Source organism: Nothoprocta perdicaria, unplaced genomic scaffold, assembly GCF_003342845.1.
Source record: "Nothoprocta perdicaria isolate Ctin4 unplaced genomic scaffold, notPer1 scaffold_138, whole genome shotgun sequence".
NCBI classification, from domain to species: Eukaryota; Metazoa; Chordata; class Aves; order Tinamiformes; family Tinamidae; genus Nothoprocta; species Nothoprocta perdicaria.
In genome coordinates this window covers 99727-121841 of record NW_020454516.1, presented here as the reverse complement: position 1 = coordinate 121841, position 22115 = coordinate 99727, and the positions used below count along the sequence as shown (strand labels likewise).

The window sequence follows — 22115 nt, the reverse complement described above, 5'->3', positions numbered from 1 at the left end:
ACTAATCTTAGAAACTTTTAAAAACGAGAGGGGAGCGGGAGAAGGGAAGAAAACTGTTTTCTTAAGGCACAGGCTGTAGAGAACTCAAAATAAGAGAGACCTTCAACGAAAGTTCTCACCTCTATCTACAGTCTTGCCTGATTCACGAATATAGCGTTTCAGATTAAGCAACCAAGACAGCCATTTCAGTCTCAGAGATCCAATTTCAAAYAGACGATGCCCTTGAGAACACTCAACCACTTGTCTATGCTTACACACAGCTGGCCTAATCCTTGTCAGGACTTCAGATGTGTCAATTACAACTTCTTAAGTTAGAAAAGAGACACTAGTCACCTCAGTCTAAAATCAAAGCATACTATAAAGTATTTATTTTACTTCCCAGCTTTTTGTGATGGAAAAAAAGAAAACCGTACGGATAGTTGTRGGCAGTTTGAGTACCACACCACAATGAAAAGCAGTTCTGGATTTCTAGTGATTTCTGTGACACAGCACGGCTGCCAGACAAAACCCTCYGCACTCAGGAACGCAACTGAAGGCAAGAGCCCTAGCAGCCAGTGAGGGTGCAGTAGAAGCAGCCCTCCTCACTGATCGGTGCTGTGCAACCTCTCCCATCACTCAGAATGGGCTTTTCACAGCTGCCAACTTGAAGATATAGTTCTCCTCACAGAGGTGAGACGCTGCAGCAGAGGCAACTTCAGTGTCAGGCAGAGGCTCTGACCAAGGACACAGCACTAGCTGTAAAGGCTACCAAAAACCCAGCTATTCAAAACTCTAAAGATCTGCAAGAAGTTTGTCAGCTCTGACCCTGAAGAAACTTTCACCCTGTTAGTCAACAAACTACCTGGAAGCAGAAAGAACACATAGCATTTGAACAACGAGGTGAATAGTTATGTATCTGTTCTCCAAGGTGCTACTGTATGCATCTCTGCTCCAAAAATTCTCTCTCCCTCTGAGAGCGCCATGTTATCCCTAATGCACATGAAGTTTTGCTGCAGAGAGAGGCAGCCCCCTTTCCCTTCCTATGAGACCTGAGCAGAAGAGATGTAATCACCAAAACGTGCAGACTGATATGGCATCTCAAAAACACCGTTTGACCACAGAAAACAACATGGAAACCCTCTCTTCCTTTGCAAGGAATGGGCGCAAACAAGCCCAGCAATAAAACAAGGCTGTTTATTATTGGTAGCAGAAGCTACCAACAAATACAGCTCTGAGTTTTCCCAGAATTAGAAGTCTGGAAGAGTAACATGCTGCTCTTCCGAGCACCAAAGAAGAACCAAAGAGCTCGGGCCCAGGGCGCTAGGAAGAATCACCTGCAGGGGGCAATTTGCCTCTTAGTGAAAACTGACCAAAGCAGCAGCTCGCTAAAAATAGATGCGTGATTCAAGAAGAAAGAGCTCTACAGTGTTCCTTAAATGTGGAAGTTTCCCTGCGTGCATATTTAACAACATATATTTAGAGTGTAAGCCACCAATACAGCACTTCAGCAAAGCAGGGACGATACTCCTCACACGCAGAGTACTTGCAAGCTGATGACTCCAATTACAGTTCATAAAGACCTGTTAGGCAGAGGGCTTTCAAATTATTTTTGCAATAATTCCTCTGAAAAATATATTTAGAAAGATTCCTCTGATTACATTCCTGCCCATGACTTGCAACGAGAGCTGCTGTTCTGACTAGCATACAGAAGCAGTCTAAGAAAYCAGCTTTATCCTGCAGAACTTATGGTCCTGTTTCAGGAGATGAGAACAACCAAAGATTGCAAGTTTTGATCAAGCTGACCACAAATACAGGCACATGTGAGATCTGGCGCTTAGAAAAAGGCTACGGACCAAAGCAGTTAAAAGCACTCTGAGCACAGGGATACTACAAACCAATCCTTTCTTTGGGCATCTTTAGGCAAGAAATACTTTGGCATTTTTACAGGATAAACTAACCTCATGAGCCAAAGCAATGAACTTCATGCTCATGTGGCCAACAGTGCTTACCACTAACTTAAGCAACTTCTCACTTAAATGCCTGTCTGCAAGTGTACATGAGGAAAAAAAAAWTTTATATATATACACACCCACCCCTATATACACATTTATATTTATAGTAAAATATAAATTTATATATAAAATATAACAATTGTACACTCCACACTATTTTTTTTAATATATACACACACACACACATATATATATGTATTTAAACCTAACAGTAAGAGCCACTATTCTTCAAAGACTTTTTTCTCACATTTTAACTTTATTCATTAGAGGAGTATTGAAACTGTGAAGTTTTTCGAGTGGTAAATTCATAAGCAAGTTGTATGTACTGATTTCCAGATGATATTAAAGCTTTCTCTCTCACACCATATAATTTGTGATAAAAAAAAAATACTTACAGTGTGAGCACATTTCCAAGGGGTAGCTTGCCTCATTTCCCTGAAATACAGAAAAGGAAATATTTTAAGTTTCAACAATGTAAAGATTTTCAACAATACAAGTTATACGGTCATTTTAAAAGTCTGTATTTTAAAATCAAAACAACCAACCACAGTATTCTATTTCTATGTTACCAAAATGTACAAAGGAATATAAAACCAGTGATGTCTTCCTATGTAAATATATTTTTATTATTCCTAGTATTCAAAGTCTAGATGATCACGATGTTTAACAGCTTTGAACCTATTCTCTAAACATAAAAAGGGCATTTATTACTCGTGCAAACACTACTGTCTAGTTAAAATAGGATTAAAATTAGTATGAAAGCTTCACACAAAAGGTTTTTTAACATTTTATATGAAAAAGTGCAAAGTCCTTGCAAATAATCATGATAAAACTTACTTCAATAGCAAGAAAAAGTTCCATCAGWTATTTCCCCACTAACCCTCCCTCCCTCCAACAACTCATACTAGATAAATGGTATTTTAAAAATACCATCACAGAAACAACAGACTTCCAGAAACACGGACACAGCAGCTTTACGTTCAGATATTTGGTACAGGACTAGTTGAGCCTGCCTTTACGTTGAAGCAGAGCGGCAAGCTAAGGCTTGKTGCCTCAGGCCCTCAATACACCTCGCTGCACAGGCGCAAGCAACGYGACGCTCTGGGGGTCCAGCCCCGCGAAACCGGCACACGGGGAAGCCGCAGGCACGGGACGTCACACCGCCCGCACACCTCATCTCCTCCTACGCAACCACCAGGCTCCTAGCCAAACCTGGCCAGGAAAAACCTTCACGGCAGCGTTTTACATGCAACAGCAGAAAATGTTGAAGATAGGTGTAAACCACACTCTAGTCCACAGTGAGTCCTGCGTGGCATGGAGCATAAGGAATTCCAGGCCAGTACAGGCACATAAAGACTCCTTCAAGTTCCACAAAGGGAATAGAAATAAAGAGATTACTCGATGGAGGAAAAAAAGCAGTACTCCATTTAGCTTGGAAGCATGCGGCTGCTTTTCCTAATAAGGAGGGAAAGGGGGAGAACAAACATCTCATGAATCTAAGTATCACCACAAGACGATGAGTTGGGGTAGTGGGGGGGAAGCTGCTTGCTCTTTTCTTCAGGACACATATTCCTTATTCCCCATAATCCTTATAATCCATATTCTCCATAATCCATAAATTCCCTTGCTTCTTTACAAAAAAATTAATAGGACTTGCTTTTGAAGTGAAGCAGCAAAAGGTACATCCTTAACTTCTATACCGACACATTCATAACAAGAGAAAATGAAAGCCCAGGAACACAGATAGGCACAGCCAGGTCCCTAAAACCTAAAAAGCAGGACCAAGGCCGTTCAACACCAGAAACTTCTCCTTGGCTGCGGGGAATCCAAACGAACAGCGTCACATGGGAAATCTTGGACGGGACCCAGCCCAAGTCACAGGAAAACCATGAAGACCAAAACAGGTAGTAAAGGCTTAGTGTATGTGCATGAAAATAAAAGGGCATGGGAGTTTAAACGCAGGGAAAACAGAATCAGAGAACTCTGAAGCAGGAAGAAACAGGAACCGGGGGATCCAGCTAGGCTGCTCTTAAGACACGAGGCCATGAAGAGGCAAGAAAAACACCAGACTGGGAGGCTGCAAATTAAAGGAGAAAGTTGAATTAAAACCAGTGCACTTGTGCACATGCACACACAAATATACAGTAATATCTTAACCACATTAAAGACTGTTCTAGGCATTTACATGCTTGAGCAGATGATGAGGCAAGTAATTTTCAGTACAGGCCTTCAAAAACAAACTGACCAAAGCAGCATAAAATGCTTCTGAAAAGTGAGCAGGAAGAATTAAAAAGCAGAAGCTTTTTTTTTTTTTTTTTTTTTAATTCATGAACTGAGTATACACTCATGTTTGCATGGGGTTTGTCATGTTGTAAAGAGTTTTACTACACATCTAGATGCATATGCTAACGCACAGAAAAATTACTGCACAAAGTAGTGTAGAAAAAAGTATCCTTGGAGAGAAAAAAAAGAATTTTTTTTTTCCTTCTGTGAAACAGGTACAGCTAACAAGGAGGTGTAAGAATACTTACCTATCCCAGACTGGAACCTCAGTATCTAGAAAAGAGAGAGGAAGAATCTAGTAAAAGACAATGTAAGAATTACACGAGTATTTATGTGGTATCTAAGGAGCGCATTTAAAAAGGTAATTACCTGTCATTAATGTGCTGAGTGTTCATTTTCACAGAAGAATCAAAAAAGCTGCTTGTTTTAAAGAGCTTTTAATCTTCAGTTTTCACTAATTACCCAAGTTACATCCGCGTGTGGATCCGCGACTGGGCAAACACAGGGACGGTCGCTGGTTGCAGACTCTGTCCTCACAGAGGACGTTTCATCACTTCATCTTGGAGGCAGGTTATTTTTCACATTTTACACCACAGTGAAAAAAGTCATTTATTTGCCTCCAACCAGGACCAGTATATGTGCACACCATTTGTAATGTAATTGAAGCCCTGAAACACAAGCTATTTCCTTGCTGATAAAGACTTGGCCTGCAGTGGATAAAATGAAGGCCCAGAGCTACCTTCCTTCACATTAATAGCTTACAAAAAAAGCAAGCAGATGGGTGGAGGCGCAGCTAGGATATTTCTCAAAGAATCCTATAAGCCCCCTCCTTTTTTTAAAAAAAAAGGGGGAGGGGGAGGGGGGAAGAGGGGAAAAATGCATATTTTCTTCTCCAAAATTTCAATGCAAAGCATTATTAAAACTTAACACCATGACTTTGCAAGTATTTCAAAGAATGCTGGACAATACTGTGATTGGACAAACTACAAAACATGTATTTTTTCTTCAAATTTTCAAGTTCAAGGTAGTATTTCCTACCAGATATTCAGTGTCTCTCACATGAAATGAGAATATCCTGTCACCCAGAAGGCAGCGACACACATTTTGCTGCAGAAAGGCAGCTTCAACAGCATTAACACTTCACATTTACCTGGCACCTACACTTAACATAAGACACCTTGCTCAGGTGCATCTGCGTATCACCACCACAGCGTTGCAGGTAACTCTTTTCTCTGGAGTTACACTATTAAAACCAAGTTGGAGCAGCCCTGATGCTTCAGAGTAACCTTAGCCTTTTAGATTGGCCATGAAATTTTACTCATTGCTGCTGGATGCCTACAAGCCAATTCCTGGTTAAACAGCAACAAAAYCATGACTTTTAGATCAAAACAACTACAGATCAAGAAACAGTCCAAATTCTGAGTGCTGAAGAAACACCAATTTACTAGTGATAAATCACAATACAGTATTACAATATTTCAGAGTTTCATGTAGCATGCAGTCCACTTCTTTGGGAACAAAAGTCTTTTTTGCAGTCCTGTTCTCCATTTATTTATTCCCCTTTCTCATTCTACTAACTCTGCTTCATGTTGATTGTATAATCTATTAACATCCTTTGATCTTTATTTCTTGTATATATTCATAAAAACATGCCTCTTCATTTCTTATGCTGGCAGTTACTCTAGTTACTGCTCATTCTTTATTTGTGAAATCTATTATGTACACGTTCCTCTAAGGTAGGTTAGTTACGAGTAACTATTATCTTGACAAAAGTTTCCTGTTGGTGAGAGAGGTGAAGAGCTGTGAATAGAGAATAAAAAAAAGCAATTTAATACTGGCCATAGCATTCACACTTTGCAGCTTAAGTCATTTATATAAAAAAAGTTTGAACACTAATTGACAAGTACGCAAAACTGCTATCCAACACCTATTAGCAAAAATCCAGCAGGGTCTAGATCCATGTAYGTTAAGGTACTTCTGTTAGAAGCCCAGCTTCCTCCAAGCTGCTCAGAGCTCAAATACAAGTGTCAGTTTCCAGCTGCTTTTCTACGGGTGTAAAGCAGCTCTCAGTACCTCTGAACTTCAGCACGCTAACCAGGCACCGGGCCAGGTCACATCTCATCCCCAATTCTGCCCTGCAGAGGGTCATGCATGAGGGACTGCATGTACAGACCGACCCCTGGCAAGCACCTTGGGAGCCACAGTATTTCAGAGCATTCCGTTTGTCTCCCAAGACAGACGGTGCATTAATTCAACTGGCAGCACGAGCAAGCTCTTTAGATTAGTTTAGCACATGTATAGAAATAGTTGTGGGATATTCACCGATTGCAGCAGGGCCTTGCCAAGAATTAAGGTGCAATACATTGACCCTTGTTAAAATGGCTTTAGGCTCACAGGCTGCCCCAGCAGTGCCAAGGGCTCCTGCGTACCTCAGTTTCCCATGGGACACTCCAAAGAAGCATTTCTCTCCATTCTTATTTTTACATCAGGGGATTCTTCCCAACCCACTGGGTTGCAATTCCTGCATTTGAGCCTTCTGAATGGGTAGCTATCTTTGCTACTGCAAGAAATGAACTGCAATTAATTGCAGTGTGCAGCTAAACCAGATAACTCTGCCATGGCAGCTGGGGGAAGAGCTACAATGAAGATAATCAATTTTGCTCGTCTAATTGCGCACACACACAGAGCCAAGCTCCTCACCCACAACTACAACCAGTAAAACAGGGAAGTGTTCGAGGCCAGATGACGCGGTCTGGCATCCAGACCCAGGAAGAGCCCCCTCAAACCCTTCTGCAAAAAGGCAAAATGCTGCTTCCCGCTTTTAACTGTGGTGATCTGGAAGGTAGTAGAGATTAAAGAAAACTAGCTGGTGCAGACACTTCTTCCACTTCATTCTTCACATGCAGTTTTCACAAAGTTTTCAAACTGAAAAACTGCCAACTTGGTAACAAGACTTATTGTTAAGAGCATTTCAGCCAATTCCAGAGCTCTGGAGTCGCATGCTGCTGGTGATGCAATCTTCACTCACAGCTGAGCTGGGGAATTGTCGGACTCAAGAAAACTGGTATTTGCCATCAAGGCTGCAAGAGCTTCTGCACAGTTACAGCCCCAATGCTTCAAATATTCATTAAACTGAATTTCTGACAAAGACCATGAGGCTTTGAGCCACATTAACATTGAAATTACTGAATTAACTGATGGCCATGTTAAAGCATGCAGGACCTCACATACTGTCAGTTGCACATTTCCTATGTGACTTTCTGCAATCAAAGCCTAAAGAATTTCTTTAGAGGGCAGGTGACAAGCATGCCCAGACTTCTGGAGGTACTAAAATAAATACCGCTTTAAATAAGTTATAAACAGGAATTAGGTATGACTAAAAAAAGTAGTAAGCAAAACACTTCCACCCACCCATTTCAGGAGTGGCAGGAATATATCTTGCCTGTTTATTTTTTTTAGCATGAACAAACCACTCAATATAGAAAAGACTAAGTGTTAGCTTAGAAGGAAAAGACCATTAGAAAGATCAGTGAATCAACATAAACCATGGTACTGCTTATCTTGCTGTGTATTTAAACAGAAATATTCAATTATAAACTTGTAAGGAAGACAGGCACTTGTAATGGGAGTAAATACCACTAGGGAACTTAATTTCTTGGAATCAGAAAAATAAATAGTAAGTAATCTTCTGAGCTTTTCACTGGCAAACTGAACCACCATCTTTTGGATGGTGTACTTAATTTTCAATAACAGAAACTACGTTTAATACCCAAGATTTTGACCTACATGTTAAAAGAACATATATCTCTGATTTTTTTCAGATGATTTAATGTTAAGTCAGATATTTGGATACCATAGAAGTAAAGGAAGACAATAAATGAGCTTAATAAGACACAYAGAAGCAACCTAAGGGTAGTGGCAAATTGACTTTTTCATTCTTTCCAAGTTCTGACACACTGGGAGAATTCAAAGGATCCCTGGATTCACCTGCACSCTCCTCACACAGCGAGTCCCAGCATTACGTGCTAGCAGCACTGCACTGCAATTCCAAGCATTCCTGTTATTTTTCCAAGYCATCAATACATCCACACACTCCAGGAGTATTCACAAAGGTACTGTCATGGAACAGATACAGAAATTACAGATAAATCCATCAAAATTACTTCAGGAAAGACAAGAACTCTTTGCACAGAGGAGATATAGCCACTGTTCGCTTCTTTATTCTTTAGTCAACCAGACTATTGCAGCAGTAWATTAAAGAGCAAAGAGTCACTTTCTCCTGGCCCTTCAAGCACAATAGGCACCCACAGAAGTTATGAAACAGATGCACTGGCCCTATATGTTCTTATTTATAGACTGTAATTCCAATGGGATGTTGGAAGTAAAAGTTTTGGAGTGGCTCTAACACCTGCAAGGTTTTAGGCTGAACCCAGGTAATGTTGAAAAGAAAATAAAAGGCGGGGGAAGGAGGAAAACGAATCACAATTCAGCAGGGACTAATTTACACCAACAGCTTTTAGAAAAAATAACACACATTCCCAGCTATGGCTGTCAGCAGAATAAAGAGCTTTTGATTTTAGTTTAATTTTTTTCTCATGGATTTAACTTTGGATTCAACTACAAATCAAGCACTTGAAGTTTTTCATGCCCACTAAACCAGATGTGTCCCATAACCATCATGATTCTTGCATATTACTAAATAAAAAGATTAATARCTAATTCTTGAACGTGGCATTTAAATTACAGACATCAAAGATAATGAACCAAGGCAAAGGGGATTGCCAGATTTAGGATTACAGTGGGATCAAGTCAGGTTAAGGCTTTTACAGCGTTCTGGCATGGTTGTTCTTCACAAGTATCTTTAACAAGACACCCCAACTGCCTGGGCCACGTTTCACAAGACTGACTGAAAAACCAACCTCCCCCACCACCACCACCACTTGTTTTTGGTACATTCATGAGATTTGTACGTAACAAAAGGGGCAGCACTTCCTTAAGACTCTAGACGCCAGTGCAGCTTCACCAGCACCCCTCACTCCACAAAGCAGGGGCCTGTGGGAGCCCAAACAGCAGCAATTTGCCCCCAAGAGGTATGGCTGGACGGGCCCCGCGCCGCGGGACGCCGCTCGTGCCGGGGTGGGCGCCGTCACTCCTGCACTCCGGCTAAAGCCCAGGCTGCRCTGGGGCTTCTCCACCGTGAGCTATTAATGGCTTAAGGCCACCAGGCAGGCAGCTATTCTCGGACACCGCAGGGAAGCCCCAAACAAATGGAGCACAGTCCAAAGCCAGGATTCAAGGGAGCTGCTGCAGTTGCTGAAACCTTTCCTGGAGAGGAGAGGCAAAAAAACCGCAAGCAAAATTTTAAGAGATTTTAATCAACACAGCAAAATTAGACATTGAAGATACATGGAACAGAGAAATGAAAAAATAATATTCTATATTTTCCAGTAAAGCCTTACATTAATTTTCATGTTTTGAACTCTGAAATGAGGTACTCAGTACCCAGCAGAAGTCTGTAAAGCTTATCCAGTTACAGCAGGGATTATGTAATTCATACATTCACGTACACAGATGCCACAGCTTTCCCAGTTTGAATCCAGTTACAACTGCTGGGCTTTTAACAAAACCTGAACTTTCATGATATCAAATGAAAAGTACTTAGTGTAATTGCATTGCAGTACCTACAAACACACTCCACTGCATTCATTCAGCTGCACATAAAACAAGGGCATAAGTTTCTAATCATCACATAAGACAGGACAGGATATAGAAGAACAGCAGCAGGAACTGCAGACAGCTCACAAAAGTGGTTTTCTAGGCAGACAGATTGATCAAAGATAGAAAGTGGTTTCACCACTAGGCCTTTCTCTTGAATTTGAAGAAAAAAAGGCAGCCAAAGCAGAGGATGCAGCTACAATTCACATTGATAATACCCTTCACAAGAGACATGACTTCATCTTGTGCAAGTTTGATGGTGACATAAAAACCTGAAGGATAAAAGCAGATCGCTTTAAACTTGACATAGCTTCCTTCATGGCATGGAATACACCAGAATCCCAGTGAAAGTTTTCTGTTGTTTTATGAACTCTGTGCCAATGGTGATAAAATGATTGGTAGGGCAATAAATAAAAGCACTGGAGACGCTACAGTTTTTGCAACATGGTAAGGCAAGTTCATGCCACATGTCAAGAAAACCAACAAATCAACTCTATCATTCCAAAGAGTAGAAGAAAATCTCACAGATACTAGAAACCAAGGTCTCACACAACTGTAATAAGAGGTTTTGCTACCTTGTATAAGTACTGCAATCCATAAACAAACAAATCCTCCCTAAAAATAAAAACAAAAGCAAAATGAAGGTAAGTCATAAGGACAGAAGTAATAACTCCTGTGAGTTGTTAGAATGTTCTGTCTGTTATTAGGAGCTACCAAAAGTAAAATTATCTAACTACTACTGTTCAGGAACAACAACTCAAGCTACTAATGCAATCACTCAGGAGCTGTCACTTCCGAAGTTTGCATGAATTTTGAAAAGGCACAGAAGTGCTGTGCTTCTAACGTACCTAAGCTGGGCATGAATTCCACAAAAGCCAAGGAACAGAAAATGTGCCAAATGCTGAAGTAAGCCACCTTTTAAAAGGGAACAACGTACTGTCACCACTAAATCACAGTACATTTTAATGCAATTAAGAGTTAGTGTTACCTCGTCTCGGGAGAAAGCAAGCTTGGTCCTCCCATTCCTTCCAGGTTAGTCACAAAAAAATTTGTTCTGCTTCTGATAATGTACTGCTTTCACCTGTGCAGCCTCTTATGTAGGAATAACAGAGCTTGCAGGCACAGCAGTTCTTGAAGTCTGAGGTACAGAGGATCCCCACACTTCTCCGACAGGCTCTCCCTGGTTTACCCCAGGAACTGCAATATATAAACCCCCAAAGGCCTAAGGACTCTGGGGAAACTGCCTACTGCTAATAAGAGGTAGACAGAGACTCTGATCTTTCTCATAAGAGAAATGTCAACTTGTTTGCAGATCAAGAGTCTGAATGATGCTGAACCAAAATAACGGGTGGCCAAATGTCCTATTAMATAGATCGTTGGGTAAGTACACATCCATGCTCAGAATCCTGGCATTCCCTACAATGATGATAGGGCCCCCATAAACTTCGGAGTGCAGAGATGATAACCGCCCAAGCGCCGCATGYTGCCCTCGCACGTCGGGCAGCAGGGCAGGCAGCAGACATGGCTGCCCTCAAGTCCAGCTCCACGATCGAGGGGACAACACATCAGCTCCCTGGGGGGCTGCAGTACAATCACCGGAGTTCCCTTCTGCACAGAAGAAAGGTCTCCCAGGTAGCAAAATGCTAAGGTATGAAGCGTGTACAGAATACACCCCGTAGGATACCAATATGAAAGAAAGAAGCAGCACCTTTCAGTTCCAAAGAGCAAGTCTGCTGCTAAGCCACATCAGATACAGAGTCTCATAAAATTCTAAAAGAGAAAAATTAAGCAGAAAGCCTCAAAACTTTTTTTGGGGGGGAGGGAGGGAGAGAAAATTCAAATTCTGGGTTGTTAAATTTGAGACACCTCAGAGAAGACTATGAGGACTATTCAACTATTCAAGAGACTATTCAGCACACAGAATACAGAGGTTTAGATAACAGAAATTCAACCCATAGTTGGCCACTCTTTTCGGGGGCACTATTTTATGACCATAGTCACTTAAAAATCCATTTTTCAATAAACTAATTTCAATACACTAAAGCTTTAGTGCATGATCTATTTGCTCTATAATTGACAACACGACAGGATTGTTTCCATTAAACAGCAAGACACCCCTTTTATTTACAACAGTCTGGTTAAAGCCAAGTTTTTGGCACATTCTAGAAATACCTAGAGCTGGGCAGTCAGATTCTTCCTCAGTCTTAAAGTATTTTCAGAACTATACACAGGCCCATGAAATCAGCAGATAAGCAGATTTACAAAATATATAAATCTTCATATACAACAAAAGGAGTTAAGTTTCGGGCAAGATTTAGAGATTAAAGAAGAAAAATGAGATAGCAATACCTATTTAATGAAGCAGATACTAAGTTTTAGACTGTATCTGAATTTCTCCACTTAAGTTCTTTGATTAGTAGAAAAATTGTATTCTGTTCATTAGTGAATATGACTGCAGAAAAACCTCAAATGACTATAAAGAGTAAACTGTGTGTGTGCGCGCACTTGTGTGGAATATAACTTCAGTGCTGGAAAAATAAAGTAACATTTACATAAAAGGAAACAAAACTTCATTCTCAACACTAAGCCAAAAGTACGTAAGTACCACTAAGAACCTGGAGAGAAMAGGAAAAAAAGTCACTCACTTATGACCAATTATTAAAACATATAATGAGTTATTTAGCTTCACGGTCATCCGAATGAGTCAAAACATTAATTTAGAGGAAAAATATTAACTGCCAATTAAAGCTATTCCAGTTTCTCCCTTTCTCTACAACAATTTGGAGAAAAAACAAAAACAGAAACYAGTTTTTGTCCCAAGTACCTTCCAAGAAAGCTGACAATATTCAAAACTTCCACCGCAATACAAACACATAAAAATAGCTGTCCAACAAAACTCGGAATTAATCAATGCATGACCTATATAGAAAGAGGAATAGTTACTTGACAAAAAGATTAACATGATCTAAAAATCATATTGAAAGATAACTTATCTATATAAATGCATTTACAATGTTTTTAATTATCCCTATTTAATACTCAGCTTTCCCAGGTACTAAAGAAGAACTAGCAAGTTTTAGCAAATAGTTCTCTAGAGCAGTATGAGTAAAACTCTTCAGAAGTTAACTAGTACTTCAACATCCCCATCCAAAACTGGCAAAAACAGCTGAAAGATTAATTACATTCCCTGTAGCCCTTCCAGATGAAGGACACTCTTGAGAAGAACACTCTTACCATCTAACGAGGTCTGTTCTGTCGGGTAGGCTTTTCTCTTTTCTGTTGTACTCTTTTTTAAACATAGTTTAAGATGTTCACAGAATCACAGTAGCTCAAGACTACGGTGCAGCATTTAAGCATTCTTGGAAATGTAAACATTTTTGCAATAATTTTGAAAACGTAAAAGGCAAACTTTATTAATACCTGTAGAATCAAAACTCTACCTCTTAAAAATGATTTGTGATAGTCCAAATACAGAAGAATGAGCAAAATTAAAGGCAGGCCAGTCTTCTGACATTTATGAACTTCTATAGCACTAGCAAAATTAAGAGACCAGAATGAGCACTGAAAATCCTAGTTTTACAGGCAGCACTAAAACTAAATCTAAATCAGATAGAAAATAAGTGGAAAAAACTTTATTTTAGGGGTAGGTTATAGATAATCCACACTGATATAAGGCATAATTGTAGAGCAAGACCACAGAAAGAAAGATATTGTAGAAGTGAAGAACTGGAATAATTACTGTTGGATATAATAATTAAATCTCAGAAATACTTTAGAAATAGTAACAGTGTCACCAGTGCGTCTTTCTCTGCTAATCAGCTTAAACTTTCAACAGTGTTTCAGTAATGTGTTAAAGTAAACTTTTTTAACCACTTTCACTGCACAGTTAGAGCTTTGGGAATGGCTGCATGCATATTTTTAAAGGAATCTGAGAGGGCCTAGAGGGAAAAAAAAAAGAAAAGCTGACAATTCTGTTGCACCTAACTGTGGAACAGTAGCTCAGATGCTCCGGAGCAGGGAAGCTAAGGGCCCTTTCAGAGAGGATGCCAATTCACACAGGCAGTTCCAGGGATGCGGGACAGGGTTTGTGAAGAGTCAGACAGGTCAATGCATGGATTTGAACATCACGTAAATGGTAGAAGAGCACAGAAACAGATCGGGTGACAGAACGAAAGGCCAGTAATATCTATTTAAGAAATCTGTAAACAGTTTACTACCACTTAGTGAGGAGAAGGAAAAAAAAGAGAGAAATTTTAGTTTGAAAGGAGGGAGGAAAAGAGCCTTATGGTTGGCCAACAAGAAGTGGAAACCAATATATCAGAGAAGATCATCAGGTAGTTGGTTCACACGTCAGTCACGAGGAAGAATCACAAGATTGGCTAAGAGTGAAGAGTTCTGGTTCATGGCTCAACAGTCAAGTACAGGAACAGCCAGGGACACACAGAAGCAGAACCAGCGAGATGTGCAAACCCAAGGAACAAGCAGACCTCACTGACTGGCAGCTGCTGCATAGACACTGAATCCGCAAAATAAAAGCTGCATTCCAGTAATATTTAATATTCATTTAAAAATTAATAGCTAACTAGCTAGCACTAATCTTAATACCTGGTTCTCCTCTAAAAAAATCAATCTCATTAGAACTACAGCTGTCAGCTATAAAACTGAGACATTTTAACAAGCTCTGGATAAGTTTACGCCAGTCAAGGATGCATGAAGAATTAATTCAATAACGGATAGAGATGAGTCAGAGTTTGAAAACAGGCCCTAACACCACAGTGATCCAATACAGCTGGATCAAAAATGTTAACATTTTACAAAATTCTTGATATTCAAAATGGGCCTTCAGACCATTAAGATGCTCCATTTTAAAACAGGAGTATTCCCTACATGGGAATACTTGTACAGAATTTCTAGTACTGCTACTCCAATAGATTAGAAATTTATTATTTTTTGGAAAAGATGTGCTGCAAATTTCCAAAGCCTTCCAGTTATTATCACAGTCTTCCACAACAGAGGAATGCAAAGTGAAACAGTAAAACCTAAGAGTATTGCACTGATTTCTATTGAGATTTTCATTTCCAATAATCATTTCAAAAATATTGAAACAGATTCCAAGCGTACAATGGAGAAAATACTGACTTTGTACTGTAATAGAAAGGTGATGGCCATTCTGTAGTCAGGATGTAATGTTTACGTGCAGTCAAGATGACAAAATATCTGGGCTTAAATTCTTCAGTGTTTGTCTTTTATATTTATGTGAGGAAACACAAATACTTGATATTCAAGATCCAATTCAGATATCAAAGCCAGTATTTTTACTAGAAGCTAGTAAAAGGAGGATATTCAAAAGATTAAATTAGAATTCAAGCCTAATTCCAGTAGCCTTAAACAGCGATGTCACAGTTTCAGAGACACTTGCATTTTTTTGTAAAGTCTCTTATAACTAAGATTCCTTCCTCTCCTCAGGAATCAAGGCTCATTAATTTGTTGCAAGTAGCAACAGAAGATTAAAAACAGCTGTCCCGAGAAGAGCTATAAATTTCTGCAAGTTATAAATGTACATAAAAGCAGGCACAGAAGTATGCACAATGCAGCACTATAAAAGTAACTGCTATTTATGGGGTCCAGAGTTTYTCTAAATAAGCAGAACTGGCCCTGCAGAACCCCAATGATCACTGGTACTTATTACCAGTCGCTCTAGAGGTTCACAGTCAAGCACATCTTGCTGGGGCTCCTCTCATCTTGTCACAGGCCACGCTTCCCAAAGTTCAACACTGCAAACCTTAACAAAGGCACTTTGCTAACACTTGCACACTCTTCGTTAATATGAGCTATCAATCACAGAACATAKATTCCAAAATATGAGTGATTTCAGTGCTGTTTGAGATGCTGGGAAACGTGAATTAAAATCAACATAACTGACCAGGCATGTAGCATGGGCTCAGAACAACTCCCAAAGCAAGACACCCAACTACTCACAGCTACAAGTCTTTCACCCCCTCGCACGCAGGCAGCTCCCTGCAGTGGAGCTGCCTCAACTCCCTACTGCAGGGCACTTCAATGCTACTGCGCTACACGCAAGACCGCAATGTAAAAACATTATCTTGCAGCTCCGCTTGATTTTAGTCACTTTTAGTCATTTATGAGGTTTTTTTCACATCAGTAAAGATATTTTGACCACCTTACAGCTAACTGCTCATGTTTTGGGCCTTTTGGAAAGCTATCTTCAATCATTTCAGAAAGTACAGCTTGGTAAATGAAATTTTAGCAACATTTAAATTTCACTATAACGCTCAAGACTACAAAAGCTAAAAACCTACTAACCTCTCACATTCTCTAAATGACATTCACCACTATAACCTGATTTTTCAATACACTCTCTGAAACTAAAAAAAGCTAACCCAGATTGTGCCCTGTGCAAGTTCTTCAATATTAGTCCAATTATTTAAAAGAGTTAAACTTACTGGCCTGAATATAATATTTAACGTAGAGTAATACTTTTTATAAGATTCTTAATCATTTTCAAGGATTAAGTACTAGAGATACTTTATTAGACACACTTATAAAGAACAATAATTACAGAGTTAAGGAAATCTGCTCAATCCCAATAAAAAGAATATATCATGTCCATTTATTCATACAGGATTTTGTCGTTGCAGTTTTCTTATTTATACTGAAAGATTTTCTAGACTTGCTAGCAGGTAAACACAATCACACTGACCTCCAGAAGAAGCAGAAATGTGCCATTAGTTTTATGAACTGATCCATTACTGCTCACCCACCAACGTGCTAAACCAGTTAAGCACTGGCTCAATACTAAATTAAATTTCCTTACAAAATATTATTACCTAGCCAACACTGGAAAAGCTGCTCAATCATCCTGCCCACAAAGTTTGCAAGAGATTTTCCTTCATGGAGCACAAGAGTCTTAATTCATCGCCAGTGTAGTTGGTTTCCATAAGTTAGCTTTGGAACCTTTAACAACTACTCACTATAACCATAGTTATAATAACTACAGTTAAAATAACTAAATTTAGTAACTAGATTTCTGCTAGTCACAGAATCATGGTGAAGAGCAGCAAACGCAGGCAACAGGTTTCAACTTCAGCAACACTATTATTCAAGCCTACCAGTTGTTRGTGTAAGAACCCATCTCATACAACTTGGTACTTAAAAACCTCAAGCACCTGATAGACRTAGAGGGACTGTTCACAGAGAGACCAGGGTAGATAGAGAGCAAGAGAGAAAATATGTACCACAGTATAGGTCTTCTTTCCAAAATAATCCATCTGTTTAAAATAAAAAGGGTAGGAAGAATCCATATTTGTCACGAATGTATGTGAGGGAGAGCTTCAAAGCTTTCATAGATGATACTAAGATTGTATTTTTGTGAGAATCCCAGCCGAATCCACTTTTCCTGTAGCTTGGTTTCTCTGCCCAGAACAGCATTACCCCAGGTCTTCATGCCTAGGCTTTCCATCAATTATTCCCTTTCTTTTGCTCCTCCTCATTCTCTCCAGCCCCAAACTGCCAAATCTGGCTCAAGTTCTTTAGATAACAACTGTCTCGTCACAATTTTAATTCCCATTTCAGATAACTTACAAAATGTTATAAAGAGTCTGGGCACTTCAGGCTGCCTGCAGGAGCTTTTTAAAATAGCCGCAATATCAGCTTACTGGGGGGCTTAGGCTCTCTGCCTTAACAGTTCACTTAAAAACATCCATCAACACAGACTTCACAAATACTGACCTGAGAATATTAATTGCCAAACTCTGTTTACAATTTGGAGGCTAACATTTTAATTGGCAGTTTATGAGCAACATGGTCTTGCTATCCAATGCAGTCAATAAGTTTGACATTTCTTTAGTACAGTTAAGAAGTATTTTTTATATCTCTAGGGATTCTTCCTTATTTGTGGCACAGAGTATCAATAACAAGGCCAACTGTCAAGTTACAAGCGAGATATCAATGATGTAAAAGATGCTGGACACTATATGGTTTTCACAAACAGTCAAAATAATGTGTTTGCATCTGGTTATATATGCACAATCTCAAGGCAAGGAGATATATAAATATGTAGAAAAGACTTAGTTGCTAGTCACTAATAGTTGCTAAATTAAAATTTGTTGTGCCTTTTGAAAGCTACATTAAAAAAAACACCATTTTATTTTCCAATTTATTTAGTGATTTCACTTCAAAGATATGGGTACTTTTACTCTTAAAGACTTCTGCACCAGCTAAAATATCCAGACTCTCTCCACAGTGACTTTGCCCCATAAGCTATATCTACAGAGATCTGCACAGGAAAACAAGCCACATTTCAACTTTAACATTGGTTACACTTATCTCATTGATCACCATTACTAAGGAAACATAAGATTTCAAATTGTGAAAAAAAAAATGATCTAGCTACATCACATGTCAAGTAGTATATATTGCTTCTAGTCTTGTACTTATATCATTGTGAATTAATGACATTCAAGACATTTAAACTTTCCCATCACTGATCCAGGGCAACAACAGTGCAAATGTCCCAGAAGCACCTGAACTGCTACCCTGAAGCAGATGCATCTATGCCAGATTAAAAGACACTGGCCCTTATCCAGTCTGTCCCACTTCATTCAGCAAGGCAACCTTTGTAGCAGATGTTTTCCAAACTGCCAGGGTTAAGATGATTTTGTTGAGGCCACCGACATCTAGGAAACTCCACAGCTCTCATGTGATAGGAAAGCCCATTTCCAGGTCTAACCCATGGAAGAAGGCAACATATATCTAAGCTTTTAGCTTCTACTTACCATTGTATGCCCTAAAGCAAGTGGACATAACGTAGAGCAAGTTTTCTAGCGGCACAAAGCTGCATTCCAGCTTCAATGACTCACCAGCCCTGAAACATCAAAATTCTCAGCAGTCCATTTGATTTGGACTTCTTATTTCCAGAGATACACACACACTTTCTGTTTCCCAGATCACACAGTAGCGTTAGCTTTTAGACGAGCAGGTGGACCTCAGACAAGTTATTCCCCACTCCATGACCTCAACTTTTTTCATTTGTGTAACAAGGAAAATATGTTTCACAAAAGCATAGCAAGATAAGCTCTTATAATCACTAGATAAAAAAGAGACATGTTTTAGAATATTTTTTTTACTCAAGTCAGTAAATAAAACTCCTCAATTTCAGAGGTAGGCAGTTCAAACCTTTTTCTTACCTCCATTTTAATTGATATCAGGTTAAATGCAAGTTATACATATTTTTAAAAAGAGTACTTGTGTACTCTAACTAAAAAGAACTATTCCTTCCATGGCACTGACAGATAAGCACTGATCCAACTCTCAGCCATATGGAAGTCATGAGATCTTCTATTTTTTTCTTAAAATATATTACATAAAATGAAAGTGAAACATTTATTAAAGAAACTTAGCCATATTCTTAAATTTTTTTGCACATCTCTGATATATATACATATACATCTATCTCAGAGATAAAAGGAAACTGACAATTGCTTTAGCACTATAATGTGTTTCTGATTCATTTGTTTCTCTAGAAATGCAAAAAATTACTATAATGTCTTCTTTTCTGCCAGTGACAGACAGATATGGTCACATATCCTTCTTTAAATGTCTGGAAAAAGCCCTAATTTAGACATTATTAAACTCACTCCCCTAATGCTTCCCGACTCTCAGGTTGAGGTCGGCGGAGCAGAACCGGAGCGAGACGTCTTGGCAGATAAGATGGACACTGCCGGAAGCTCCCGAGTATGTCCAGCACACACCATTTTCCCTTAAACTGCCCAACTTTCACTCTTCACTGTTGTGCATTTCAAAGTTAGTACATTTAACATCTTGTGCCTATGAAGACAGAATTCCAAATTTATTCCACCACAGAAACACTGAGAAAAACATGTAATTACTTCAGTCTCTTCTATCCTCCACCAACAGCCTATTTTACTCTGAAGAGCTAAGTAAATTAGTATATTCAAATTAGCCTCTAAACTATGCCTCTTCACCATCACTTTCAAAATAAAAGTCTTTAAAAACTAAACTGGCTTAAATAAGCTTACCACATATTTGTTCTCAGGATCTACATGTGAACTTTGTTGCTTTTTATTTTATTTTTCTTCTTTAAATTGGATCCACAGCAGATCAACCACCAGTGGTCTACAGGACCATGTGACTGCTTCTCAGTTCCTGACTCTTATTCAAGGGCTGGCACTCAGCACTCRGACAAACAGTAAGTCCAATTTGCTAACAACTCTACAGGTGTAAAAAGATGGCAGTGAAATGATTCAAAAAAAACAATGAAAAGGTGGAAAAAAAAATCTGCCTGTGAATGAATCACTTCAGCTAGAAACAAATACTTAAGAGGCAAGTGCCATTACCCAAGGACAGGGAGTCAGAACTGAGCAGAAGCAGCAATAAGGTCCAGATTGAAACTGGTCTGTTCAAAAGACTCCCTCTTCAGCTTAATAGGAGGCGCACGTTATGCAACACCTGCTTGCATTACTTGAGTGGAATTGTGCATCTTCTGCTCTGCAACCGCAGAGCTCACGAACTAGGTAAGAGCAATTGCCTACCTCACTACAGGCTGCTCGAACAAAATGGAACTGATCCAAAAAATCAAGACTGTTCTCTAGCCTCTCTCCGGGCTGTCTACTTTTTTCTAGCAAGTGTTTCTGTGACTGGTATTTTCAAAGTCAGCTCTGGCAGAAATGGCATATCAACATTACATCTGTCTTTATTGCTATACACTTGTCAACTTAATACTCTTTGCCTGTTTAAAAATTATTTTTAACACTCACTATCCCAAAACATTCAGGGTTGTACTGACTCACTAAATACTTATATTCTATCTTAAAATATCTTTTATGAACCTGACAGCACATTCGCCTCTTTCTCCACTCTAACTGTCAGCTCTCTGGTCCTGTAAGAACACAAAAAAAAAAAAAAAAAGTTAATCCAACCTTTGAAAAGGATCACTCTTATACAAAAAAGTTAAAATAAGCTCTAATTAAAAAATTAAAAGTAAAATTATTAAAAATTACAGTAACCTAAATGACTTATTTTTTAAAAAACATGCATATAAACTATTTAGCTCTAGCTTACTTTGCAAACTACGAGGCCCCTAAAGTCATGTATATCAGAAAGGGGGCACTAACACAGCTGTGGTGAAAACTCTCCTGGTGGCATTACTGCTTAAGTAGTAATTATCAGCATTGAGTAATTAAGTAGCAATGTACGAGCATTTACAGCATATCAATTGAGTGTACAGAAACATCATTTAAGGAGTCACAAAATGACAACCAGCATTATCAGAGCAGCAAGGGATTCTAGGATTTTTCCCTCAATTTGTCTATGGAGAGTTAAGCACCACGAAGCCCGGCTCAGCACACCCCACCAGCGGACACAACCCCGGTTCAGCAGCGCTTTCCGCCCTCTCGAGCCTTCGCGCCCGAGGCACGAGGAGGAATGCCCGAGAACRGAATTTTCACGGAGACCAACTCACAGCAGTAAGAGCACAGCTGCTGCATGGAAGACGGTAATTGGCCATAGGTGCCTGCATGCTCACAACAGCTACCATCAACAAGCCTAACTTTTGGTTTCGAGCTCTCTAGATTTTGCTTTCAAAATATGAGCTTTCTTTTCTGACAGGCTCAGTGTAGCCCATGGTGTGTGAAAGTGTTCAGCAAACACATTACTCAAACCCACAAATCCAGACAAACCCCTAAACATTTTCAAGTATTTCTCCAAACCTACATCTAACATATACCAAAGTGCACCAAGAGAGGCAGCTTGAGCACAAGGCACAGTTTCTGCCACTACCTTAGTATTTAAAGAAAAGACTGCAGTCCTCTGCTTAAAAACAAAAGGAAATTTGTTTCTGGCTCCAACGCTCTGTGAGGGCCAATGTGAAAATAAACAATAAATGCAATAAACTGCTGCCCTTGCACGCAAAGGGTTAAGAACGAAACCGCTTGCAGCACATACTTCTCCAATTCTCAGACCAAAATATCACCAGAGTTCTCCTGCAGCCAAGGTACCAGACAACTCAGGCTCTAATAAATGTTTATAAAAAAAAAAAAAAAGAAAAAAAAAGAAAAGGAAATTTGTTTCTGGCTCCAACGCTCTGTG

At 39.4% G+C, this 22115-nt stretch overlaps 1 protein-coding gene across 1 annotated transcript in view; it reads right to left on the bottom strand.

The window, feature by feature from the left end:
- PPP3R1 (protein phosphatase 3 regulatory subunit B, alpha) overlaps positions 1-22115 on the bottom strand; it is a 31822-nt gene that overhangs the window by 8879 nt on the left and 828 nt on the right. Inside the window, exon 2 of the mRNA XM_026033951.1 lies at positions 2387-2427. Coding sequence (XP_025889736.1) covers positions 2387-2427 — 41 coding nt within the window. The remainder of the gene's footprint in view (positions 1-2386; positions 2428-22115) is intronic.